General features: G+C 48.1%; 1 protein-coding gene across 2 annotated transcripts in view; it reads right to left on the bottom strand.

The window, feature by feature from the left end:
• Positions 1–23,211, bottom strand: part of RUNX3 (RUNX family transcription factor 3) — a 66,716-nt gene extending 43,505 nt beyond the window's left edge. Inside the window, exon 1 of one of the 2 annotated variants that reach the window (XM_060205562.1) lies at positions 22,867–23,211. In XM_060205562.1, the coding sequence (XP_060061545.1) occupies positions 22,867–22,924 (58 nt within the window). In that variant the 5' untranslated portion in view covers positions 22,925–23,211. The remainder of the gene's footprint in view (positions 1–22,866) is intronic. The other variant, XM_060205561.1, reaches the window with a different exon arrangement.
• Positions 23,212–27,353: the final 4,142 nt, after the last annotated feature.

The following is a 27,353-nucleotide window of genomic DNA, read 5'->3' on the forward strand; positions in this document are numbered from 1 at the left end:
ATGCCCCTCAGTGAACAAAGGCTGGTAGGGCTGAATAGCTGGGGGTGGGGGGTTACATCCAGGGAGAACTGCTCCCAGAGTGACGCCAGTCCAATGCAATGAACTGTGTTCTTTTCTCTCCTCCTAGGCCCCTGGCCCCCTGGGGAGATGCTGAGGATGTGAGCTGAGTCGGATGGAGGTTAGAACTGGCTCATAAATCCAGTCCACAGGCACAGACGTTGGGCTTTCTTTGTCATTTGTCACATTAGTAAGAATGCGGTGTTTATCAGCTGGCTATCTCTGGCTGGCACTGTGGGTGGGCTTCGGGAAGGGGTCACAGAATGTGCTGAGACCCAAGGTGGGGGCTGGACCTGATGGCTTCTCCATCTGAGCCCCCATCAAATTGGGGTGGTTTTGATAACTTGAAGGCCCTCACATAGACCCCAGCCCAGAAAATCTTTCCACTCCTATTCTCAGGGAGTCCTGCACTTGAATGCAAGAAGGTAGGAGCTGGTAAAGAAAGCAAGAAATGAAAAACAGACAGCCAAGGAGGCACTAGATATACTTGGTCAACCAGCATTTATTCAGCACTGACTATATGTCAGGAGTTACTTTGGGTGCTGAAGATACAGCAGTGGACAAAATCTGGAGAGCTTGGGATCCAGCTGGGAAGAAAGAAAACCAAGGAGGCACATGAGTTCAACTGATAATATGGGATAGTGTCTTGGAGTACTGAAAAACAGACTTAGGTAGACAGTTAGCGAGTGACTGCCAGGGGGATGTGATGGGGTGAGGGAGGGGATTGTCAGGAAAGGTATTTGAGCTATGGGAGCTTACTGTTGCCCACTTAGCATGCACAGGACATGCCCCATGGTATCTCTCTTTTTCTTAAATATTTATTTATTTTACTTGATAGCCCAGAGACAAATTAAGAGGAGAGATAGGAAAAGAGAAAGAGAGAAAAGAGAAAGAGAGACACCTGCAGCACTTCTTCACCACTCCTGAAGCTTCCACTTTGCATGTGGGGATTGGAGGCTTGAACCTGGGTCCTCATACATGGTAACATGTAGGCTCAACAGGGTGCATCACCCCCTGGCCTCTATATCCATGGTTTCTTAAACAGAGTTTCTCTCTCTTACCTTTTTTGTTTCTCCCACAACTGTTCCAAGAACCAGAAGTGGTAAATTTAAGCAGCCCAACTGGCAGCTGAGGAGACTGAGGCTGTGGTGGGAGAGGTTAGGACAATACAACTTGGCACCCAAATGCCAGGGTCTCCCCCAAAATGGAGCACCCAGGGCTTCCCAGTATCCAGCATATTCTTCAAGTATCCAAGTCCAGGCAGGCTGAGGCCAGAGTTAAGCTGGGCCATGGGCACTGCATTGTGGGGGTCACAGGGCTGGAAACGTGGGCTCTGGGGCAGGGCAGCAGCTCAGGGAAGGGCGGGGGTCCGGAGCGGAAGGCGCCCAGCCCTGATTGGAACAAGGTGGTGGCACTGGGAGCCCAGCCGGGTTCCATTGATCTTACCCGGTGTTCCAGCCACCGGGTGGGGCCAGCGCCGGGCAGGCTGCCGGTTTTCCCAGGTGTGGGGACACCCTGGGGGAATGGCTTTTCATGTGGTTGTGGGGTAGGCATGCCACCCAGCACATGGGGGAGACCAGGGCATTGGGGGCACGCTGGGAGTGAGGGAGGGTGTCTGGAGACTTGGAATCCCATAGTCAGCAAATGTCAGGCTCCTGGAGACAGGGTCGTAGGCTCAGAGATTGAGAATGCCCCAAGATGTATCATCAGAACTCACATTAATTAAAAGTTCTCTGTGTCTCAACACAGGCATTTCCACCTCACTCTGTCCTAGAAGGTGGGCTCCAGGATCATCCCCAGTAACAGGGAAGCTGAAGTTAAGTAACTCGTCTACGACCACAAGTTATAAGTTGTTTTTTTTTTTCCTTGCCCTAGAACAGATGATCATTAGAACCTGAGGGTCTGAGTGTGGGAATCATGGCTGGTCAGTGCTGGAAGGACCTTGAAGACCCTGATCTCACCTGCTTGGAGAAGTATGCCTCAGGAGGAGCTCTGACTCTCCTGTCATAGCAGGATCACAGCAGGATCACAGCAGGATCACAGGAGGACTCTTCCTCATCATCTGTTGTGCTTTGCTGCCTCTGAGTTGGAGCTTCCTGAAGGCACCACCCCCCTTGGCCCACCTTTCTGCTTCATATCTGACAGTTTCCTGCTGGCACACAGGAAGTTATTTAAACATCTAACCTGAAGCCTGGGAGGTGGCACAGCAGGTAGACCACCTGCTCTATGAGCATGATTTCCCAAGTTTGATCTCCAGCATCTCAAATGTCAGAGTGACGCTCTGGTACTCAAATAATAATAACATCTAACCTGAATATCCCAGTTGCAGGGAGACCCTTTTCTTTCTCATCTTATGATGCTCTGGGGAGGAGGAGTTCAGTTTTAGAGAGGGTACAGGTGGGAAGAGGGCAGAAGTTGGGGGCCCTCCAGGGCCAGGAGTGGGGATGGCTGTCACCATTCTCCCCTCATAATCCACCTGATGGGGTTCTGCATGACTGCTGTTCTTATCCTCTTCCGCTTGCCCTCTTCCTCACTACAGTCCAGCTACACTGGCTATCTCACTGCTCCTCAATACACCCCTTATGCCCCCTTCACATCTGAATCTTCTGTTTAGTGAGCCCTTCACATCCTCTCTGCCTGGCCCAAGCCCCACCTCACACAGGTCCCTGCCCTCTCTTCCCTGTGAGAGGCCTTCTCTGAGTCTCCAATGGTAGGCAAATATGACTGCCAATGATTCCCATATATTTTCCCCAAAATACTTATTATGAATGAGAGATACCAGAGCAGTGCTCAACTCTGGCACAAAGTGGTGTCAGGGCTTGGTTGAACCAGTAGCCTCAGGTATGTAAGAGCTCTGCTCCAAATAGGCGGAGCTATTGCCCTAGTCCCATGCCTATATCATAATCTCTGAATATGTCACCTTACATGGCACTAAGGACTTTTAAACCGAGGACTTTGAGATGAGAACTTTATTCTTTATTCTGGGCTATCCTGGTGAGTGTAAAATTCTATAGGGGCTTCAAAGTGGAAGAAGAAAGCAGAGCAGCACTGCCAGAGGGAGATGTGCTATGGACACTGATTAGAGAACCAGAAAGGTGGTAGAGACAAGACGTAGGATGGAAGAAGGGGCCACGAGTCAAGGAAAGTAAGTGACCTTTTAGAAGCTGGACAAGGTGACAGGATGGATTCTTCCATGGCTTCCAGAAAGAAACAACCTTGCCAATATGGTGATCTTAACCCAGTGAGGTTCACATCCTGACCCTTAGAACTGTAAGGGTGTTTCAAACCATAAAATGTGAGGTTATTTGTTACAGCAGGTATAGGAAATGAATAAACCCTCCATCCTGACTGATAATTCTTCAACATACTTATCATTGCCTGATAAACTCTGCCTCTACTTATGAATTGTCTCGTCTTCATCCAATGTCAGCTCCAGGAAGATGGGTTTCTTATTTGTTTGTTTGTTTTTATGGCTGTGGATCAGGGGTTATTGCTGGGGATTGGTTGCTGCACTATGAATCCACTGCTCCTAGAGACTATTTTTTCCCCTTTTGTTGCTTTTGTTGTTTCTCATCATTGTTGTTGTTATTATTGCTGTTGTTGTTGCTATCATTGTGGTTGGATGGGACAGAGAGAAATTGAGAGAGGAGGGGAAGACAGAGAAGGAGATAGAAAGATAGACACCTGCAGACCTGCTTCACTACTTGTGAAGTGACTCCCCTGCAGGTGGGGAGTGGGGGGCTCAAATCAGGATCCTTACGCTGGTCCTTGTGCTTTGCGCCATGTGTGCTTAACCCACTGCGTTACCACTGGATCCTTGGTTTCTTGTTGTTTTCATTCATCATTGCATTGCTAGTTAGAGTTGTTAGATTGAGCAAATAAAATGCAGAACACCCAGATAAATGAAAACTTCAGATAAAGAATTATTAGTTTTATTATAAAGTTGTCTCAAATATTGCAATTAATCATTGTTGATCTGAAATTCAAATAATTTGGGTGTCTTATATTTTGTCTGGCAATGTTATCCTCAGTGCCTGAAAAATATCTGGATACATAAGGATTTCAAATCACTTTTGAATGAGTTCAGTCAATCAATCAATAATTTGATTTTGATTTCTAGTTTAGAAATCTGTTTTACTTACATAATACCTACAGGATAAAGTATAAATACTAGCAAGCAATAGAAGTAAGTAACCTCATAATTCTTATGTGGGCATAAGTGCCCTGTGGCGGGCACTGTTCTGAATGTATTGCATTTAAACAACTCAGTTTTTGCAGTAACCAATTGAGGCCATTAACCCATCTTCCAGAACAGAAAAAGAGACCTAGGAATCTTAGAACTTGCTCAACCATCGATTAACAGGATCAGGCAATTCAAGACTTCCAAGAACCTGACTCACAGAACATTCTAGTTTAATCTCCTATATGTTTCCCCAATACCCCAGCTTATCTTCTCTCTCAGCAGCCTAAGGCGACCTTATAAGAGGTGTCTCCCTAAAATTTTCTGGCTGTAGAACTCCTGCTCAAACACCAAAGTCCCATTCTAATTTCCCTTCTTTGTGACACACCTCTGATGTTCAGGAAGATGTCGTCTCTCTCTTTTATTTCCCTGTCCCCACTGTACCTTATCCAGATGAGCTATAAGGACTAACTATTGTGTCATCACTCCCCTCATGACAGAGATGGACAGCTCTCAGTTCTTTGACTGCAGAATTTAGCACTGAGCCTGTCTATACACAGACTTTCGAAAGCATTTGAGAATAAACAAGTGAATGAGTAAGTGAATGAATGAGTGAATGAACAAACACTTTTCCTACTCTGGACCTCCGTTTTAGAGTCTATGAAAAGGGAAGAACAATTTTAACCCCCCTCTCTCATTTCTTAAAACAAAACAAAATATACTTTTTTGCTGATTATAAAAGGAATACACATTCATTAAGAAAAAATTGAAAAATAAAATTATGAAGAAAATTAAAACCACCCATGATCCCTGCCACCCAGAACATTTGTTAGCATTGGGTTTTTTTTAACCTTTTGGTGTTCTTGCTGTATGGATAGATTAAATATTGTTTCCCTCCATTCCTCTCCTTTTCTTTTTTTGTCCTATGACATTGGGAACATATAGTACATATTTCTTGAAACTCCCTGATGTACAATGTGCATTTCCATGTCTGTTTGTTTACCAAAGCACTGCCTAACTCTTACTTATGGTGGTACAGGAGACTGAACCTGGGGCTTTGGAGCCTCAGGCATGAAAGTCTTTTTTGCATCAACATTATGCTGTCTTTCCTAGCTCCCTGCTCCCTACCCCATTAATCCTGTCTGTGGTTTCAGGTGACACATCTCCACTGACCAGATATCAAACATGGTGGGAATAAGGGTATGGAGCCACCCTCCTACCACAGTGTTGCTTTGTGGTGGTTCCTGTAGGGTGTTTCTGTTGTGAAGACATGGCTGGGAGCACTCTTGTATGGATGTCTTAGCCACACCCTTGGTTTCTCCCTCAGGATGAGCTCCAGGAATAGGTTTGCTGAGCCCAGGTTGGACACTGCTGGGTTCCTGACACAAGCTACTTAGTGCTCTCTAGTCCCACTTCCACCAGCAGCTTCAGCTTTGCCAACTCATCAGGAAACCATGGGGGAATGACTTGATCTCCTCTGAAGAAAAATTTCGTCTTAACCCAAGGCATCACTGGTTCCATGAAGGCTGAAAACACCCATTTATTCAACCACTTATCCACATTACGGGCTAAGCTTCATGGCTTCGATTTCAGATGTTATAACTCAGTTATAACTGAGACAGCCTAAGAGGTGACCACGGTTCGAAGGTGTTGTGGCCTCAGGGCCATGAATGATTCTTTGACTGGGCTCTCCCCACAAAGTCCCTGTTGGCTGACTCCCACATTACACGTGAAAGAAAATTCAGAGGGTTCAAGAACCAAGCCCAGGTTGCAGGGTCGGGGCAGCAGGGCACACAGGTCCCTCCCAGCCTGGCCTGATTCTCTCCCTCCAGGGGTCTGGAAATAGTGGGTTTAGACCTGGAGTTGGGGAATTCTATTGATTTTCAAGACCCTTCCCTCACTGCACCTGTTATCAACTTCCTGATGGGAACAGTCCCAGCCTGGAAGACAGGTGGCCTCACCTTCTCTATCTGCATAATGGGCAGCAGTGGTGTGTATGACAGCCTCCCGGAGCATGGCTGCTTGAGTAGAGTGATGAGCTCAGTGCTGAGTCAAAGGGAGAAGGAACCTGCCAGACAGACCATCTCACCACAGGCAGACAGGTCTGAGGGGTTAGAGCAGGCAGGACTCAGTTCCAGGCTGGGCTGGGAGGACCTGACCCCTACCCCCAGCCTCAGCAGATGGAAGCTATTTTTTAACCCACCACACAGGAAGAAGAGAACAAAAATGAGTTCAGGGGGTTAACCTAGGTCCCCAGGGAGCCTTCCTATTTGCATTCTGTCTCCCCCATCACCCAGAGAGCACAGTGGACTTCACCGAGAGCTCCCAGGAGTGTTCCAGAACTCCCAGCTGATCAGACTCTTGGAGCCAGAAGGTCCCTGAGGGGCCCCAGTGATGGGTGAAGAAACAAGCTAGGAGAAGCCTGGCTAAGTCTGCCTTCCTCACAGGACACCTTCTCTATCTTCTTCTTCAAATCTTAGTTTCTCTGTCTGTCAGATGATATCTCCCATCCCCCTCCACCATCTCTGGCATCTCTGAGGCCTCTCCCTGCTGAGAAAACTCCTTTTGAGCTGGAGTCCTACCCTGTTTCATCAGCCATGGGTTTCTCTGAGGCCTCATCCCTCACCCTACCCCCAAGCATGGGCTCAGAGGGACAGAGGTCAGTGGGGACAGACAAGAAGAGGAGGGATTTCCTGGTCAGAACCATGGGGACCAAGCTGTGTAGGGGGAAAGTAGCTTCCTGCTGCAGCCTTCCTCAGACCACACCACCAGGTGTCCCTTGGTCCCCACAGGCTGGGGTTCCTGAAAAGTTGGCTGTCTGTTGTGGTGGGTGTGGCCTCTGATGTGTGCTAGCCTGTGTGTGTGTAAGTTCACACAGGCATGGCTGGGTGTGGGCTGAGGCTAGTGTTCAGTGGGCACACAAGGTGGGGGGGGGTCTAAGGTGGAGGTGGGAGTAGCTTGTGACAGAGGCCCCACTACACCACAGAGCCTACCCGCAGCCCCTTGCTGATGCTGGGCTAGGCAGGATGCAGGTGGGGTGGGGGTGGGGAAGGTGCAGGGTCCTAACACTATCTGGCCCTCTGGTAACTGGAACTCCAGCAGATGATGGAGGGGAGCTAACTTTGACTAGTCTCCTTTTGTTTACTGTCCATTTAAAACAATACTGTTAATAAGCAACAATAATTGAAACACACACACACACAGAGATGCAAGTAATAGGAGAAGGCTAAAAAAAATTAGGAAACTACAGAAAAACACTTTTAAAATGCTGAACCAAAGTGAATACCTGAGTGTCTTTTGAGGGAGCAGGGTTTGTGAGTTTTCTTGATGGAATTATATTGATCTTCACACACTGAACATTTTGTATGGGCCACTGGAATTACTAAGCTCTCTAATGCTCTTAGCTGATTCTCTGTCCTGTTAATCTCTCTATTGAATTGATGAGGAAACAGAAAAGGAGGTTAAACATCTCCCTTGGGGAGCTATATATTGAGCCAAGATTTGTACTTGGGCCTGGTTATTCTAAAGAGAAGATTCTACAGAGCCAGGTTGTGGTGTACCCAGTAGAATGCACACATTACAGTGCACAAGAACCCAGCTTCAAGCCCCTGGCTCCCACTTATGGGGGGGCTCACAATAGCAGTGCTGAAAGTCTCTCCTCTTTCTCTTTCTCTTTCTCCCTCTCTTTTTCTCCCTTCCCTTTCCATTTTTCTCTGTCTCTATCCAAACTAAACAAATTATAAGAAAGAGGAGAAGGAAGAGGAGGAGGAGGTGGTGGTGGAGGAGGAAAAGAGCCTCCCAGGGTTCAGGGCTAGACTCCCTGGGCAAGCCTTGCTCACTTGTTCATTCCTGTACAGTGACTCAGCAGCACCTCCTAGCAGTCAGCTCTATCTAGCTCAACATGGGGGATTTAGCAACAGAAACAGACACGGCCTCACTTTGAACCCCAGCATTGAGCACAGCTTGCCCTCTGATTCAAATTGTCACTGGACACATGGAAATCCCACCCCTCAGTAAGGGTCCCATGTCCAAAAGCTGAGGCCAGGTGTCTGCCTCCTAGGTCAGTTGTAGGTCTTCAAGCACTCACCACTCTGGGTCTAGCCTCCTTGGGTTGAGGCTGGGCTTAGGTTAAGGAACCTTAAAAGGAGGCTATGTTTCTGTGTGAGACCACCCTGGAGTCTGAGCTGGTCATCCCATCCTTTCCTCATCCCTGGGCAGTACTGCTAATTTGGAACATCTGCTGGAGGGGTTTCTATGTCTCTAAGTGCTAGAAGTAGGTCTCCTTTTCCTGCCAAGGTATAGCACTCCCCTGCCCTCCCCTAGCTTGTCCCTCAAGTCTAATCTCACAAAAGGCCAGCTCTTTAATTTGTGACATCCAGTGCAAGAAGAAAATATAGGGAAACTGTCCACAAAACAAAACACCCAAACCTTTCTTCTTGTCGACTCTCTTAATATGATATTGCATGTGTATTTTCACCTGTGGGGTGAGTGCAGACCTCCAAGATGAGATGCCTGCATTTTGCCCCCACATACCTGCCCTCTGCACAGGTACTCCAAGGTCCCAATGTCCTTGGATCTGCAAAACATCATCCAAAACTAAATTCAGAGTTTCAAGATAGCAATTGCAAAGCAATTGAACACAAATGCTGGTCTCCTCCTAACCTTGGCACCCTGTGCCACTCCATGGGTGAGGGCCTGTGAAACTGTCCCTGCCTGAAAGAGGGTCTCAATTCACAAAGGAAGGTCAACTACTTAGTTCCCCAGCCCCAGAAACCAAGCCCCTGACATGCAGGGGTTCAGGGAGAATGTAAGGTAGGTAGTGGGGCATGCAGAATCAGGAGTGGTCTTTTGTTCACCAGGCTGTGATCTGGGGACCCTGTGGGAGTGGGGCAGAGTGAAGACTCAAACCCAAGCTCTCCCACCTACAACCCACATGAACTCAGACTTAACTTCTCTGCATCTCATTTTCTTCCCCTGCAAAACAGGGATGAAATTACTGTCCTCTTGGGACCATGAGAATTAGCAGTGATGAAGATAAAGTACTGAGGCACACAGTACTGGCACACAGTTAATCTTGAAGGGGACTTAGGCACAGGGATGGGCCCTTTGGGCAAGCCTGAGGTCTGTGGGCATGTCACCCCTCCTCCCCATGGGGTACCCCAGAGAGGAATTCTAGGGGACTTCTATAGGATACTCAGGGCAGTAGGCCTGGGACATGATGCTAGGCCAGAAAGAACTAGCACTCGTGGAGAGGGACCCCTGGGAGATCTGCAAGCTGAAAGAAGAGAACCTAGAGGGAGTGGCCCCCTGCCAAATTGTTCAACATGCTATTATAAGAAGGATGTTTGGGCACTTGCCAAACGAGTGAGGAGCCTTTTACTTGTGCCTTGTCTATCTCTGGACCAGCTAAAGGAATTGGGTCCCCTTCCCTGGTGTGTTCTCCCAAGATCAGCTGTGGCCATTTCCCTATCCCTCTCTATATCTCAGTTTCCTTCACTAAGCACCAGTGAAGCATAGGGCTCCCACACATCAGGTGCCTTCCTAGTGGGCCACACACTGTGTCACACAAGCATACCCCCTTGCAAGGTCTCGGATGACCTCTGACTTGTTTTTTCATTGAGGAAATTGAAGCCCGCAGAAGGCATTGAAGTCCCCCAGAAAGAAGGAAATTGATGAGTTGATTCTGTTTGCCTTCAAAGCCTCTCCCTTCCCCTCAACACTCAGCTTTTCTGCTTAAGGCTGGAGGACACTTGAACAAGACTCTTGGACATTCTACCAGCTCATCCCAGAAAGAAAGCCAATGGATGGTTCTTGACCTGGAAAACCACTACTAATTCTCAGCAGATATGCACAGGCCCGGATGCAATCTGTCTGGGTTTGAACCCCAGCTGGGTGACCTCTGGCTAGTGGTTTAACCTCTCTGAGCTTCAGTTTCCTCATCTATAAAATGGGCTTAATTATAGCATTTGTTGCATATGGCTGTGAGGATTAGATGCACAAAGACATGTAAAGTACTTCATGCCTGGTAAGAGCATATTAGCTGTTGAAACTGTTGCTTGCTGATTAACCATTTAAGACTTGAATTGGCATGATTTGCATTTTCTAGAGGATTGTGTGTTTATGAATTTTGTACTTTTTTTTTTTTAATGTTGTACTTTCTTTTTTTGTGTTTAAGACCAATAAAAACTTCCTTGGTTCTTGAAAAGATATTTCCCATGCCTCCACAGCATCTATAGCCATGGTGGATTTTCAAAAATTTATTGTATGAGTCTGGTTGAGCATTCACACTACCAGGCGCAAAGACCCAGGTTCAAGCCCTTAGTCCCCACCTGCAGGAAGGACACTTCACAAGTGGTGAGACAGTACTGTAGGTGTCTCTTTCTCTCTCTCTATTAGTGATTTAATATTGATTTACAAAATTACAAGGTAACAGAGGTACAATTTTGCATCGTTCCCGCCACGAGAGTTCTGGATCCCCTCTTTATCCCTCTCTATCTCCCCATGCCTCTTAGTTTCTCTCTGTTCACATAAAGTTTTTTAAAGTATATTTATTTACAAGAGAGAGAGAGAGAATCAGAGCATCACTGTGACACATGGGGTGCTGGGGATCAAACATAGGACCTCACACATGTGTGTCCTGTACTTTGCCACTGAGCCACTTCCCTAACTGCACTGTCGTACAGGCCTGCAACAAAAACACTTTGTTAAACGTTGCTTCATGCAGCCATGGTCAAGCTTACTTAGTCATAGATCCCCATTTATTTTATGTATTTTTTATTTAATTTTTTTTATCACCATTATATTTTTTCTCCACTTGCGCTTAACCCGCTGAGCTACCGCCGGACTCCCACCATTATATTTTTTAAACTAGATCTCGGTTCTGGTTTATGGTGGTGCTGAGGATTGAACCTGAGACTTTAGAACCTCATGAATGAAAGCATTTTGCATAACTATTGTACTATCTCCTCAGCCTTTTTCTTTTAAAAATTAATTGATTAATTTTATTATATTGTTATTTTTTAAATTGCCACCAGGGCCATCGCTGGTGCTAGGTGCCTGCATAATGAATCCACCATGTGAGATACCTGTAGTACTTTATTCACCGCTTGTGAAGCTTCCCTTCCCGTAAGTGGGAACCAAGGGCTTGAATCTGGCTCCTTTTAAAATTTATTTATTTATTTACCAGAGCACTGCTCAGCTGTGGCTTATGGGACCATGGTGCCTCAGGCATGAGAGTCTCTTTGCATAACCATTATGCTTATCTGCCACCCTGAACCTGGGTCTTTGAGCCTGGTAACATGTGCACTCAACTGGGTGCACCACCACCCAGCCACCCCTTTATTTCTGTTTGACACCTGAAGACATGCTGAATACACTTTGGGAGATGCCCCCCTCATTTCCTGGTTTCTAGGAAATGGCGAGGGGTGGGGAGAACACAGTGAGGAACGCCCCTCATAGACTCAGTGGTTCCACCACTACAGAAAGCATCTCCAGTAATGAGTTTCCATAGCTCAGTTGTTCCCCTGTGTTCTCACCTCCATTGTCTGATTCAGTCTCCACAGAAGCCCAGGGAGGCCTCCAGCATCGATATCCCCATCTTACAGATGAGGAAATTGAGGTTCACTGAGGTTAAGTGGCCATATAGCCAGTAAGTAGCAGACCTGGTAGACAAGCCCATAGCTTCTGTTTCTAAACCCAAAATTCTCTCCTGCCTTGATAGGAAAAACAAAGATAGATGCCATTCTGCCAGGATCAATCTTTCCTGGTGTCATGCTTTTTAAAATTTAAAGTTTCTTTCTCCCCTTTGTGGCATTGCTTGTATTATAAACTTAAAACCTTAAGTGGCTCTCTTCTTATTACAGAAGCATTCATGCTTGCTGGCTATAAGCTTTTCAAGCATTTTGAGTTTGAAAGTGAAAAACTCCATCACCCCAAGAGATAACCTGGGTTAACAGTTGAGTGTACACTCTTCTAGATCTGCATGGTCCCACAAGGTAAATGTTATTATCAATGTTTTATTTATTTATGTGTTTATTAATTTATTGACTAGAGACAGAGGGAAATTGAGAGGGGAGGGGAGATAGAGAGGGAGGTTCAAAGAGTGACAGTGCAGCACTGTTTTATGGCTCGTGAAGCTGCCCCCTGCAGGTGGAGACCTCAGTCTTAAAACCAAGTCCTTGAGCACTGTAACATGTACACTCTATCAGGTGCACCAACAACTGGCCTCTAGATAGATGTAGTAAGTGAGCTATTTTGCCAGCCCTATTCTTCTTATTATTAAACTTGTGGATGGAAGATGGGAGCCAGAATAGTCAAAAGAATGAAGCCAGGAAAGAAAGGCAGAAGGTTTTTTTCAGGTCAAGGGTCCCTCCAACCAGAGCTGTTCTAGGCAGGGCAGGTTTCATGGATGTGCAGATCACATGGTCCCACAGGGTCCCCATGTAGGCCAGTGAGAGAGCTCACCTGGGAGAAAGTTGAATTTGTCATGTGTGTATCCCAGATTCAAGAAATTTTAGTACTGTGGAGTGTCCCCCCACATCTCTCTCTCTGAGAATATAGGCCCAGAGCAGTGAAATCCTGGCAATGACAAGGAAAGAAGGAAGGAACAAGGGAAAGAAGGAATTAAAAAAGGGACAGAAAACCATACTTGGTTTAATGCTCTATGGTTGCCCTCCTGAAGTTCTTCCTGGTTTTCAAGCAGAAGTCCCTGCATGTTCCTTCTGCTCTGCCCTAAAAGTTGAGTCTCCAGCTCTGGTACTGGGATTCTCCCTGGGATATGTTAGATTTTAACTGTACTGAGCCATCACCCTTGTGCTTACCAGACTGTAGATGTGGCCATGTCTACAGGGCACTCTATGTGCCTGAAAACAAGTTTACTTTGCTGCTCATAAGTATGTCTAGAGAGTGATAAAAATAGGACTTGTGAGTGGGTACAGGGGGGCCCTGTGGTCTCTGCTCACACACGTATGCACAAGGTGCATGTCTACACTGGCCTATTTTAGACAGCGTCTGGTGTGCCATGGAAAGCTCTGCTCCTCACAGCTGCTCAGCTCCAGTCCTGTCTGGACCCCTACTGCCATGAAGACCATATCCAGCCACCAGGGCCAGCTCACTAGCTCCTCGGCTTCCTCTCCTTCCACTTCTCCACAGGGCCCACAAGCCCTGCTGCCTCTAAGAATAGTCAATTCTACGTGGCCCTTCTTCCATAGCTTTCCCCTTGCCATTCACTATACCCATGTTCTCCTCATCTTAGCTCTACCAGGCTCAGATCTCATCCTTCTGGGAAGTCATCTGGAAATATCTGAGAAGGGTCTGAGAGAATCATGAAGGGCTCCACGGAGGTCATGAGTTGAGTCTTAAGAAAGAAGAGACATGGGAGCCGGGCGGTAGCGCAGTTAAGCGCACACGGTGCAAAGCGCAAGGATCAGCATAAGGATCCTGGTTCGAGCCCCTGGCTCCCCACCTGGCAGGGGAGTCACTTCACAGGTGGTGAAGCACGTCTGCAGGTGTCTTTCTCTCCTCCTCTCTGATTTCCCCTCCTCTCTCCATTTCTCTGTTCTATCCAACAATGATGACATCAATAATAACAACAATAACAATAACTACAACAATAAAACAATAAGGGCAACAAAAGGGAAAATAAATAAATAAAATACAAAAAAATCTTAAAAAAAAAAAAGAAAGAAGAGACATATGCCAGGTAGAAGGACAAGTTTTATGGGTCTGGCTGTGATGTCAGACACATGCGAGTTTGAGTTTCACCAGTTATTAGCTGCATGACTTTGGGTGAGTTATTTCCCTTTGTTAAGCCTCAGTTTCTCCATCTGTAAAATGGAGATAATAGCTATTACACTGACTACATGGATTTTTCTAGCGATTAAGCAAAATGCGATATGTTGCAAAGGGACCGCCAGAATGGTGGCACAGAGTAAGTCATCAACAAATGTGGTTCTTTTCTCTCTTCCTCACCTTGAATGTTAGTTTCAGCAGGTCACACTACCATTGTATGTCTTTCTATTAATCTGTGCAATGAAGGCAGCAGGTAGTGGGAGCATTCAGAGGAGTCCCAGAACTCAGTCCCAGGGCTGAGTTTCTACACAGACAGGAAGGGTGTCAGCCAGAAGAGGGGTGGCCCACCTCATCAGGGTGCTTTGCTGAGGCAGACTGCACATGCCACCAGAATGTCAGCTCCAGGAGAGCAGACTCCTTTGTTGGTTTTGTTCACTCCTGAATCACCAGTGTCCAGAAGAGAGGGGCACTTGGATGACCACCAGTACCGATCAGCTCACATTGCACCTCAGGTCTGGGGCACAGGGAATGTGTGGATGCAGGGACCCAGCCCTTCCCAGGGCCTCTCTTTGGACTGAGACACAGCACCCCTAGCACCTTCTGTGTGCATATCGCTCTGCCAGGCCAGGGCAGAGCCCTGGTTCCATAGCCCTCCAGGGTGGGGAGGAGGAAACAGATAGATACAGTGACTTGGGAAGAGGAATAGAGAAGAGTGGCAGCTAGTGGGGGGCCCTATCTGGGCAGGACCAGGCAGACCCTAAGTTGCAGTCTGGGCTGAGGGAAGGTCCAGATCACCTTCTTTTATGAGAGGGCAGAGCTGTCTCTTCCTCTTTTTTGAAAAAGAAAATGTTATCCCTTAAATATACAAGTAATACATGCTCAGCATTTAAAGTTTAGAAAATGCACAGCAAACAAAAAACTTAGGCATAGACCCCCTGCCATAATTGTACCCCACTGCATTAACCACTAGGCTTAAGCATTTGCCTCGAAATCTTTTGCACTCTCCACATGGGCTTCCCATTGCCCCTCACGTCATATCTCCAGGTGTCCTGAATCTGACTCCTGTCCCCAGGATTTGAGGGTACATGGAGCTGTGGGAGGGCAGGTCTAATGCTGGTTCACAGGGGGAAGACTGAAAGGAAATTCTCAGGGTGATGGGGCACTTCTTATGACTGTAGGGTGCTGGGCCTCAGCCTGTAGAGTTTGACAGAGGAGACTGGCCAAAATTCACCTTCCTGTCCTCTCCATCTCTATTGCATTTCATGCTCTTTTTCCATTTGAGGACCCCAAGTTTTCTTAACAGCTCTGCTATCTCTGCACTAAGCCACACCTCCTCTTAACAAGGATGAACAGATCCAGGGAACTCACATAAAAGTGCTCAGGACTCAAAGGGCACTGCATTACAAATAAAAAAAAAAATCCTCCTCATGGGTGGTGCTTCACTCCAAAGGGGCTGAGTGTTCATGATGGGATTTCAGTTACCAGGTCACATTATGAAGGGTGTCTTGAGGGGGGCCAACTTGGCTCACCCCTGAAAATCCTAAGTTATGGGAGTCAGCCCTTTCTGCCCACATGTAAGTTTGAGCCTTTTGCCAAAAAACACTTTTCCCAGACATGCAAGAAAACCTCAAAGAGGAACCTAAACCTTCACAGTACCGTGCAGATTGGACACTGGCACTAGACTCTCACCAGCATGTAGTTCAGAGAAAAAGCCAGACGGTTGAGGGGGAAGTGAGGAGAGATACTGGAGCCTGGGGTTGAGCAGTCACCAGGCCTGTTCATTCATCCATCTACTTAGCCATTTAGAAAGAGTACTGAGAGCTGGGCCTTGCTCCCAGGATGGCCCCTCCCTCCAGACAAAGTGAACAGGGGACAATGGAGGTTACTCTGCCTGGGTAGGCTCCTCAGAGGAGTGGCCTTGAATCTAGGCCTGGAGAGGAGAAGGGCTTCTCATTGTCTCCGTTCTGCTCAGATCAGAGAGACTCATTCACGGGAGCGGGGAAAGCTGGGAGAGAACACAAATAGTAGTAATTTCCAGTGTTTATGGAGGACGTGACTCTATCCAGCTCTCTATGAAGCTTGTAATGATCACATTAAACCCACCCAACAAAATTAGAAGTGCCTGCTATTCATTATCAACCTTCTGCCCCCATTTTACAGATCAGGACATTGAGCCTAGTAAGGTAAAACATTGTCCAAGGACACATGGTGAGGAAGTGACTGGAGCTGGTTGCATGAAGCTTAACTCACAGACATACCTTATGTTGCCTCCTCCCCAGAGTGCACCCTCTTCTCCAGTCCAGGAGCCATTGACAAAGGTCCTTTAAAGTCTTCCCTACCTTAATTATGGAGCTAGAGACACAGAAGAAGGACCTGAGGGGACCAGGTCCTTCAGGACAGTGACTATAAATGCATAGGAAGTCAGTGCTCCTAGTCTCATCTTCCAGTTGAGAAAACTGAGACCCAAAGAGGTAATGTGTTGGATCACCCTGCCACTAACTAGCCTAACCTTAGCCTGTATGGTGCCTGAACTGCCTGCAGGGATGTGCTTAGTTCCCAGTAACCAAGGAAGTCTCCCGTGCTTACTGTCTCCCGTGCTTACTCTACATGAGACCACTTCCCTCTCTGGACCTCAGTTTCCCCATCTATCAAAAGAAGGGGGAGCACTCTGCTCACAGCATCAACATCCTCCTGAGTGGGGGCTCAGTGCTATCTGTTCTTGTGACTTCTCAAGGGTCGGAATGCAGTTTCTTTCCTGGTCCAACTTTTATAGTTCCTAGCACTGCCTATGTCCAAGGGCCTCCTCTAGACGGTGCTAATTTAGGGTCTAGGAGGGATCACTCAGGACCCAAAAACACCAAAGGTGACAGCCTTTCCTCCTCTTCCTTCCTTTACTCCCACCAGGCAAAGGTGCTAAGGGTGTCAGGACTCTCCCAGGGACTGGAGGCTCAGTGCAGGACAGGCCTCTCTGGTGATGGTAGGTGGTCCTGGGGAAGACCCCTGGCAGAGGGGTGTCTTAAAGACTGGATAAAGATCCCTGGCTCCCAGTAGGTCATGCTCTGGATGACAGTTTTAAGGGGGAGTCTGCAAAGTGAGGTGCCCTCAAAGATAGGAATACAAGTCGGCATTTCCACTGCCCTCCCTAAACCTCAAGAGCTCAGGCTTCAGCCTGCCTTGCTCTCTCCGGGCCTCTCTCAGAGCCTTCTGGAAGGTCAGACTTGCATTCCCTGCTATTCAGGAGCAATGGTGTCCTGGATGGCCTCCTCTCCTCTCCATAAGCTCCCCTCCCCTTCAGGTATGGAGGAAGGGGGCAGGCCTCACCTTTGATGCGGCCATCTCAAGCCTGTATGTCAATGGGCCTTCTATGTGACCAGTGCGGCTGCTGGGGGCCAAGGCCTGCCCTGGTGGGCAAAGGGGAGGCCTGGACACACACAGTCTGACTGTGTGGGCCTGGCTCTTGCCTGCCCAGACCCTGTGGCTGGTGGGGGGCTCCTAGGAATGTCCTTCTAGCCTAGAGGGCACTTTGGACAGACAGGGTGGTCTGGAGAGATGGGCGTGTGCAGGATGGGCTGATGGGCCGCTGTCAAAGCCGATGTGGCGCCAGACAAGCGCCATAGTGGGTGCAGGATGGCCGGCGGTCAGTCTGCTCATGTCTGGACTTGTGGGGGGCGGGGGAGGCAGAGGCCTCTGTGGACATATTGCTTGGGATGACCAACCACCCTGGGGTGTCTGGGACTCAAGACTTTCAGCACTCATATTGGAAGAGCTCCCCATTACTGGTCATGGCCTGGAGCTTAAGAGAGGACACAGTGACTAGCATATCTGGTTTCGGAGGTTTCCTCCCGGTCCACGAACCTCTGAGTCACACCATTCTGGCTAGACCTGCCTGTGAACATTTTATCCACTACACCAGCTCTGCTCAGGCCTGATGCATACCCAGGAGGCCATTTTCCAAGAACTGTCACCCAGCTCAGAGAACCTTGGCCAGACACTACAGGAACATGCACAGGCTAACCCCTCCTAACCACCTTCTAGAACTCTCTATCCATACCTGGAAATGCCCAAATCAACTCGCTGTCTCCTGCCTCCGTTCCTTTAGCCATTCTGTCCCCTCCTCCTGGGACCCTGGGATACTCTTCTCCCCTCTGCCACTTCCTCACCTGCAAGACCAGCTGGAGTGTCCCTTCTCCAGGACAATTGTGCTTCTTTCTGATCTCCCAGCCCTCTCACCCTTGCTTGCTATAACATGTATCATCCCCAGTGTAAGTTTTGATTTACTCGTCTCCTTCTGCACTGGACAGTGAAATTCTGGGGGGGCTTGGCTCCCTAGCTCCCAGCCCAAGGCCAGGTTTATGAAGCTTAAAATCCCTAAGAAATTAGTCTGTTCCAGGTACCTGTTCATTCCATTATCTCCAGAGCATCATCAGATGGGGGGGGGAGGGGTGGGATTATTCTCCCAGTACAGATAGGAAAGGGGCACAAAGAGGAAAATGACTTGGCCTAGATAGCAGCTAGTAAAGGGTAGAGTTAGGCACTGAACCTAGGGTCTGACTCCTGAGCCCATGCTGACATCTCACCATGCCACTCCTTCCTGACAAGCTTTCATGGGATTCCTGAATGAAAGAATGAATGAATGAATGAATGAATGAATGAATGAATGAATGAATGAAAGCTTTGCCTCCCTGGGGCCTCTCAATTCCTGCATGTGGCAGTATACACCCATTTCTCCCAGTTGAGAGGTAACCTCTCTCAGTGCCCTGGAAACAGAGCTTTTGCCTATCCTATGGGGGGTATGGTGTAGAGACATTTCGAGGGGGCATCTGCAGCAAAGAGCACAGCCCAGTGGATGAAAAGAAGGGCCTTCTGGGGTTGATTTAAGATAGAGGCTAAGTAGAGCTGTGGATGGACCCGTGGATGGACTGGTATCGTCTAGACCCTTGTGTGTTTGCCATATGATCAAACTGAGGTACTGAGAAAGGAAGGGACTTGTCCAGAGCCACACAGCCTGTCTTGAGCCATAGCATCAGGTTTCAGTTTCTCCATTCATCTAAGACAGACATAATAATACCCCTTGGCCTGCCTGGGATAAAGAGATAAGAGAAGGAGGGAGAATGGAGAGGGCTCTTCTACTCCTTCCATCTCTGTGCCTGTATTTATGTATTTATTTATTTTAAGTATTACTACTATTATTATTGTGATAGAGATGCAGAGAGAGAGAGAAGGTGAAGAGACCACAGCACCTAAGCTTCTCCCAGTGAGGTGTAGGCCAGGCTCAAACCTGGGTTGTGAATATGGCAAAGCTGCACAAACCCAAGTGAGCTATTTCACTGGCCAAGTGTGCCTTCTCTTTTGAGCTAGCGATTGCTCTCTTCTCATCTCCCCTTCACACTGTGCTGCTGGGTGGGAGTCAACATCTTTCCATGTTTTTTTCTCTTCATGGTGTATGGAGAGGAGTGGAATTCAGAGCCTTCTCTATGGGTGATGGTCTGAGACCCACTGGCTCTATCACATCCTGCTGAGGGAGCAGAATTCCATTTGCACAGAATTTGGCTCAGGAGGTGGCACAGTAGATAAAGCATTGGACTTCGAAGCATGAGGTCCTGAGTTCAGTCCCTGGCATTGCGTATGTCAGTGATACTCTGGCTATTTACATCTCTCTCTCTTTCTCATTAATAATAAATAAATCTTATGAGTGGAGAGGGTCTATGAACTTGGGGGGGAAACATGATATCTTTCCTTTCACTAATCTTTAACTGAAATTTCACAGTTTTTTTTCCACAATGATTTTGTCACCAATGGAAATTACAGATATTCTTCAGCTTCATTAGGGCTCTTGCAGGTGATCTTAAGTACTGCCTCTACCCCACCCCCCACCACATTGCATTCTGGCAGTTATTAGGGTCTCCTGAGTGTGTCTCACAGGCTTGCTTTTTTTTTTTTTATAATTGGATATGTCTATTCCTACAAGTTTCCTTCATATGCAAAGAAACTCTTATTTCCCTTGGCTTCCTTTATAAGACTTTGAATTTTGTTCCTTGCATTTAAAAATGTGATTGTGTAGCTTGAGGAAGTGGCATATTAGGCAGAGTACAGGACTTGCATGCATGAGGCCCTAGGTTCAATCCCTGACATCATCTATAACCAAGCTCTGGCCTCTCTCTCTCTCATACACACACTCATGCACACAAATATATATATATATATAAGTATTTTTTGCTTATTTGTTTATTTTGCATTTTTGCCTCCAGGGTTATTTCTGGGACACAGTGCCTGCACTACAAATCCACTACTTCTGAAGGCCATCTTTTCCATTTTTTTTTATTGGATAGGACAGAGAGAAATTGAGAGAAGAGGGGAAAATAGAGGGGAGGGGAGAGAAAGATAGACAGCTGCAGACCTGCTTCATTGCTTGTGAAGTGACTCCCCTGCAGTTGGGGAGCCGGGGGCTCAAACTAGGATCCTTGAGTGGGTTCTTGTGCTTTGTACTATGTGCACTTAACCCACTGAGCCACTTCCCAGCCCCCATAAGTATTTTTTTAAATGTGACTCTGAGAAGCAGTGCCTCAACTTTTTTGAAAAGCCAGAGAGACTGATGGCCCTGAAGAGGTTAAGGACCCTGCACAGGGCTGTGTGGAGCCCAGCAAAACTCAGAGACTGGGTCTTTTTGGAGACAGAATTCATAGCTGCAACCTTGTGGACCTCTGGGGATAGAATCAATAGGCTCAATTGGATCCCCCCTCCCCCTGCCCTCCAACTGAGTATGGCAGAACACAGGGACTAGAGCCAGTCAGGAGAGGGAGCTGGACCGTGGGACAGAACTTTTACATGGAATTGCAGGAAGTTTCCAATGCCAGACCCCAAGGCCTCCCTGAGACTCCAGGCTCACAAGGCACATCTGTGTCCCTGTTCACCCAAGATCAGCACAATCTGCCCAGCAGCCTCCTGTCTGTGGGCACACAGTGGGCTGCAAGCCACCACCTCTCCCTCTCCCTTTCCTTTTCTGTCTCCCTCTTCCCTTTCCTCTCTCTCTCTCTCTCTCTCTCTCTCTCCCTCTCTTTCTCCCTCTCCATCTGCCACCCAGGCTCCATGCATCAAGAGTCCATCCCATCCGAGGTGGGCCACCATGTTAGTGCTCTCTCCCAGGGTCCCTTTTGCTTTCCATCCTTCCATTTCTCCATCTTGGTCATGGAGAGAGAAATCCAGATTACAAAGCCCCAGCAAATGGTTTTTATAAACTCTTATTTTCTTGCCACAGAACTGCCTTTAATTAGCTTCCAGGACTACAAAGGGAATGACATTATAATAGGAGCAGTTCGAATGAAGGAGCCCAGAGCTCTCAGCTCCAGGACTGGGGCTGCTGAGACCACAAGGTCTGGGGCAAAAGGGTCCCTTATCCCCCAGTCGGTAGTCACACAGCTGCCTCAGTTTCTTGTGCCTCTCTCAGATAAAGCCTCACAGAACTCTTTCAATAAGGAGCACCCAAGTGTGCTGAGGTTCCTTACCCAGAGCCAGCTGCCCAACGGCTGTATCAAACATACTGTGAGCCTCCAACAGGGCACAGCCAGACAGGCAGAAGGGCATATAGACACACCAACCAGCTTCTGTACTTCAGCTCAGCTGGAAAAAGTGAGCAGAGCACCCCCAACTCCAACAATAACCTTGAAACCCCAAATACTACTCAGCTCCTCAATTCTAGAGAACTTGTCTCCCTGTGCCACCCAGAGGCACTGCCCCCATACCCGGCCCCAAAACAGCCCAAATGCCATGCTCAGAGGTGTCTCAGTTTTGAGCACAGAGAAGCAAAGTTACTTGCCTAAGTCCTCTCAGCAAGGCAGTCACTGAGTTGGGACTTAACCTCTGTAACTCCTGGGTCCCAATCTCAGATGCCACAACTTTTCCATGTGGGCTCCAGCACGTGGGGTGGGGGCAGAGGAGGGGCAGAAAGGCAGCAGGGGTTGTCTGAGTCCTGGCATACCAGCCCCAGGGGCCAAGCACAGGCAGGAGAAGGCTCCCTAAACCCTCAGCTTTAACCAGAGCTTCACAGTAGGGGATCCCACCAGATTTTGTGCTCTTTGAGGGTTACAACCCAGGTTTCTGGGTCCCTCTGTGTCCGGAACAGAGACAAACGCCTCTCAGAAACACTTCCTTCTCCTCTGGCCAGTCTTAAAGCTTTCCAGAGGCCTGTCCCTCCTCTACCCCCACAGATCCAGTACAACTCAGAGCTGCATATACAGGTTTTCAACAAAAGCCCTCACCCCTGTTCCCAACCCCCACCCCATCCGTCACCCCAAGATCAGACAGAAAATATAGGAGAAGATCCTTGGGAAGTTCTCTGGGCCCTAAGGCATAACCCCCCCCCCCCCACACACACACATACACACACTCCGCTGACTTCACAGCTCTGCACAGAAGCTGGCCAGGCTGTGGGAGAACCGAGCAGGTCTGAGTCCTAGTGGAGAGGCTATGCTCCCCAGGTCCAGGAGCCCCACAAGTGAGGCAGGAAGCTGCAGGTCACAGGGATACCCTGGAGTCCTCTTTACCCCAAGACCCTCCAAGGACTGGCCTTTGAGATCCTAAGGGCATGTGGCCACTGCCCCTGTTTCTGCTAACTGTCCCCTCACTAGCTGGGGTTGAAAATCCCACAGAGAAGTTCCACTCCAAGAGACTATGGAGGCCACCAACCCCTCTTCCCACCTGAGGTTCTCAAGGCCAGCAGACTTAGGTAGGCAGATCATGCACTTGAAGCAGCCAGGGTGGTCAGTGAAGGGACATGGTCTGGGCTTGGCCACAACTCCCCACCCAAAAGGGCCAGCTTGGTGCCCTGGGCAAATGTTACTCACCGCGGATGAAGGATGGCGAGTAGGTCGGGAAGGAATCGAAGATGCTGTTGGATGCCATGCCCTGCTCTGAGGAAGGCGAGGATTCAGCCCTTCAGGGGGTTGGGTTGGGATTGACTTGGTTGGCTGTTGTTTTATTTTTTTCCTAGCTACTTTTGAAAAATAAAAGAGGGGAAGGGGGGTAGCCTGCAGTGGTGTTGTACTCGCTTTTTGTTTGTTTTGTGTGTGTGTGTATGTGTGTGTGTGTGTGTGTTTGTTTTGTTTTCTCTCTCTCCTCCCTCCACTGCTATGAAAAAGAAGGAAAGAACGCGAGAGTGTGTATATGAGCGAGAGAAAGAGAGAGAGAGAAAAAAAAATTCCCAAGGAAAGTAAATTTCTGTTTGTACCCAAGAATTTGGATTCCCAGTCCCACAGGAATGTCTAGCCACAAATTTTCAACAGAAGCGTATGCAGAGTGTATCATTAGATGGCGGGAAGGGGCCCTCAGCAGCCAGGCTGGAGGAGCTCGTAGGGCAGAGACAGAGCATCAGCTCCACAGGGAATGAATGAATGAGGCTCACCCCCTGACTGAGCCCAGGGTCCAGTGGGTGCGAGGGTGGCCAGGGGGTGGAGAGGACTGGGAGCCAACCAGCTCCCTCACAGGGACCTGAAGGCGGCTGAGGGCCTGGCCTTGTGGTTCTGTGGTTGAGGGACCAGGCCTTCACAGTGTCAACCCAACCTCAGCTCACAGGATGCGAGAAGCCAGCTCGAGGCCTGGACCCATTGGTTGTGCTCTGGTCACCTGGGCTGTGATGTCATGGCCTCTTAGAAGATCTTGTGGCTGCCTCTCTCTTTGGAAAGAGAGAGAGAAGGAGGAGGAAGAGGAGAAAAAGAAGGAGGAGGGGGAGGAGGAGGGAAAGGAGGAGGAGGAGGGAAGGGAAGGGAAGATAAAGGAAAAAAAATAAACACCAAACGGCTTTTATTTGTGAAGCTAGTCTCAGCACACGGCCCGGCCCGAGAAGCAGAACTGAAAGCAGTTGGAGTGGGGGTGGCCAGGCGGCGGTTTGGACCTTGTGGGAGACTCCTTTTTAATTAAGGCCAGTGTTAGCCTGGGCTGGCGGAGAGCCCTGCAGGGCTCTCACCGGGCACTGGGAGCTGGGGTCCACCCATGGGCAGAAGGCTCCCCTTCGTAGCTCTGCATCGGCCCCCCCGCCCCCTGACCTAACAGGCTGCCACTGACATCATGCTATTGTCCAGAAGCTGCTGCTAGGGAGAGGCATCCACATGTGTGGTGGGGTGGCACTTCAGGAGAGTTTTATGGGAGTCAGGATTAAGTACAAATGCGAAACACATGAAGGGCATCAGCAGTACTCACGCCCACCACCACAGCTTGCCCACCGAGAAAGGCCTCCCTCACCCAGGCTGGTATGGCAGCCACTCCTAGGGCCCTGTGAGAAGTCCTCTGGGGCTCTTAGCTCCAGGCCTGTCACTCCAGGCCTGCTGCTCAGTTTATCCACCTCCTTGCCCTTCTCAGCTCCAGCCCTAAGGTGCCTAGGACTTCCGGCCTCCTCCACTTTTGCTGGAGCATCTCCCACCCCTGGCTTAGAGTGATCCTCTGTCAAACCCTTTGTGAATCCTTCATCTTAGAGGACTTAAGCCTCAGAGGGCCTCAGTGTTGAGAAGGCATGAAGTCCAGTCAGGTGCTGGGGGAGGGTGCTGGTTTTTACCACTGCCCTTACAATCTCTACTTTCCCATTGCCCAGGCTGGGCCACTGGGGTTCAGAAAACTGGAGTCATGATCTGATGTGTGAAACCACACACTATTCTGAATACAATTAGATCGTCAGCCTCTGACTCACCAGCCTGGGACTCAGCCACAATATTTCACCACCCAGGCCCAGGTGGGGCTTAGTGGTACAGGTGAACTTGGCCAAAGGGGTTGTGCCTCCCATTTAAATTTGGCACATTGTAGAGTCTGCCATGCTGTAAAACAGATCATATATGGGGCACAGTTGGCACCTTCAGGAATCAAGCTTAAGATCATGGTCTGTTGGTGCTCACTGTAGGCCAACATGGAGCATGACAGACATTAGGTAGGAGGAGGACATTGTCCAAGACCCCACAGAGGTTGTTTCTGTCCACTGCCACCCTGAGTCACCCAGAAGCAGGGTGCCCTTGGGCATGAAGAGTCTGTGTTTCATCTGAAATACTTAAAGTTCTTGTCTGTCCAGGAATAGTGAGTTGATATCGAGGGAACTGTCCTAATTTGCATGGGAGGTGGAAAGTTTATGTTGAAACCACAGAACTATGGAATCCCAGCTACAATGTCTCAGGACAAGATGTGAGAGATGGCTCCCCAGGGAGGGTGCATGCCTTGCCATATAGGGGGCCTAGGCACAGGTCTCAGAACCACATGGAGAGGTGATATAGCAGAGGAAGTTCTAGTGCTAAGATTGCTTTCTTTCTGTGACTCTTTTTTTCCCTATCTGAATGAAAGAGTGGTGAAAAAGTGCATGTGTAAAGGGCTTTCACAATACAATACAATACAATACAATACAATACAATACAATACAATACAATACAATACAATATTTAATCATCTATATAAAAAAGAACTCAAGTCAAGGTCTCCTGGAATGTTCCCTCTGCTTCCTCAGACAACTCCAGAGGCTCACACAAAATTTGGCAACTGCTTTTATGCATTAGTTTCAGTTTCCCTATAAAATGGGTATAACACCTTCTCTGGCTGGACAGGCAGCCAGTCAGAGCATAGTAAGCTCTGGTTTCTTTGCCTGAGTCTCAGTGATAACCATTTGGTCTCCATTATGATTAAGCTCAGGTAAGGAAACATCACAGTCACACAGGAGGGCAGAGTGCCCCCTCTCCATTCATCAGCTGGCCTGGCCTGGATGGGGTATGTGTACATGTGGGGATGGGGGTAGGGTAGGGGTTCGGCAGTGCAGGCAGAGAAGGCCAAGGTGTCTGTGCCTCCCGGCTAAATTCAGAGCACCCTAGAAACTTCCACACTGTAAAATAGAGATGGACATGACTGGAAAGACCTTCATTAGTAGAAATGAAAACTGAGGCCCCCAGTGGAGCAGACTCCCCCAATGAGTCAGTGGAACCCAGCCCCCCTGATTCCCTGCCTAGGACTTGTTTCCATTCTGCTAACAGCACCTTCAGTTTCTAACAGGCTATCCTACGCACTGTGTTTTAATTTTTTTTTTTCCACACGCAAATCAAGCCCCCCTAACAGCTCTTATAGCCTGGTTACTTTGAGGGGGTCCCTCTCCTCAGGAAGCTAAATCCAAGCCCAGGAATGGGAGGAATTTTGGGAGACTATTGGGCAGTAAGTAGTTTAATATGTGTTCCTGGGCAGTAAAGTGATGCTTACTAGGCATCAGGCCTGGTCCTGTGCTGAAGAGCTTTAGAGACTGGGGATAGAACTTGGACATTCAGGAGCTTCAAGCATGCAAGTCCTGCATTTCACCAATTGAGCAATTTCTCAGGCTACTAACTTCCAATTTTTAAATGTGCATAAATTACTGTCTTTCTGTTCTTCTGGCTCAGGTCAACCCAGAAGGCATCTCGTACAGTTTCCAGTTTTGTCTTCTTTAAAGCAGAGCATGAATGTCAAGATACTATGAAGTAGCCTAGCATCCACCCCTCAAGCATTTGCAATGTCCTGCCTAGATCTAATTCAACATACTTTTACTTTTTTTTTTTTTTCCAATTTGCTTTACTGAGTCTTTTCAGAGTGCTCAATCTAATTTCTATAGAAATAGTCACTCCTTGGGTCCTGAAATTAGGCCAGCCTGGAATGTTCCTAGTCATGACCACAGAATGTGAGCTCAGACCTAGGAGAGGTTACATAGGCTCCTGTGCTGACTATGGGTCCCAGATCAAATTGAAGGGTTTGTAGTTAACAATATTTATATACTTTTCCCTTATTTGGGAGCTACTCTTTTCCATGATCCAGCTTTCTAGTCCTTTTTCCAACTATGACATCATCTTCCCAGACAATAACTTAGGTCACCTTCATATGAGATGTCAAGTTCAGGCAAAAACTAGTAGGGTCATGGGCCCCTTAGAATATATCTAAAATAGACATACTAGCTTTTTTCAAAATGGAGACCCCCAAATCTTCATCTGAAATATCCCAGCCTTTAGGTTCACGACTAGTAAACAATTTGTTCTTCTTTATATCTTAACTCTTTTTCAGCCACCAGGTTCCAGATGCTATCATGATGCTAACCTGACTTCACTGGTCAGATGAGATGACCCCACCAGTGTGTCCTGGAGCCCCATTTCCCCAGATCCCTACTCCACTAGAGAAAGAGAGAGACAGGCTGGGAGTATGAATTACCTATAAATGCCCATGTTCAGCAGGGAAGCAATTACAGAAGCCAGACCTTCTACCTTCTGCACCTCATAATGATCCTGGGTTCATACTCCCAGGGAGGGATAAAGAATAAGAAAGCTTTCAAAGGAGGAGGATTGAATACAGAGTT

Source organism: Erinaceus europaeus, chromosome 13, assembly GCF_950295315.1.
Source record: "Erinaceus europaeus chromosome 13, mEriEur2.1, whole genome shotgun sequence".
Taxonomy (NCBI): Eukaryota; Metazoa; Chordata; class Mammalia; order Eulipotyphla; family Erinaceidae; genus Erinaceus; species Erinaceus europaeus.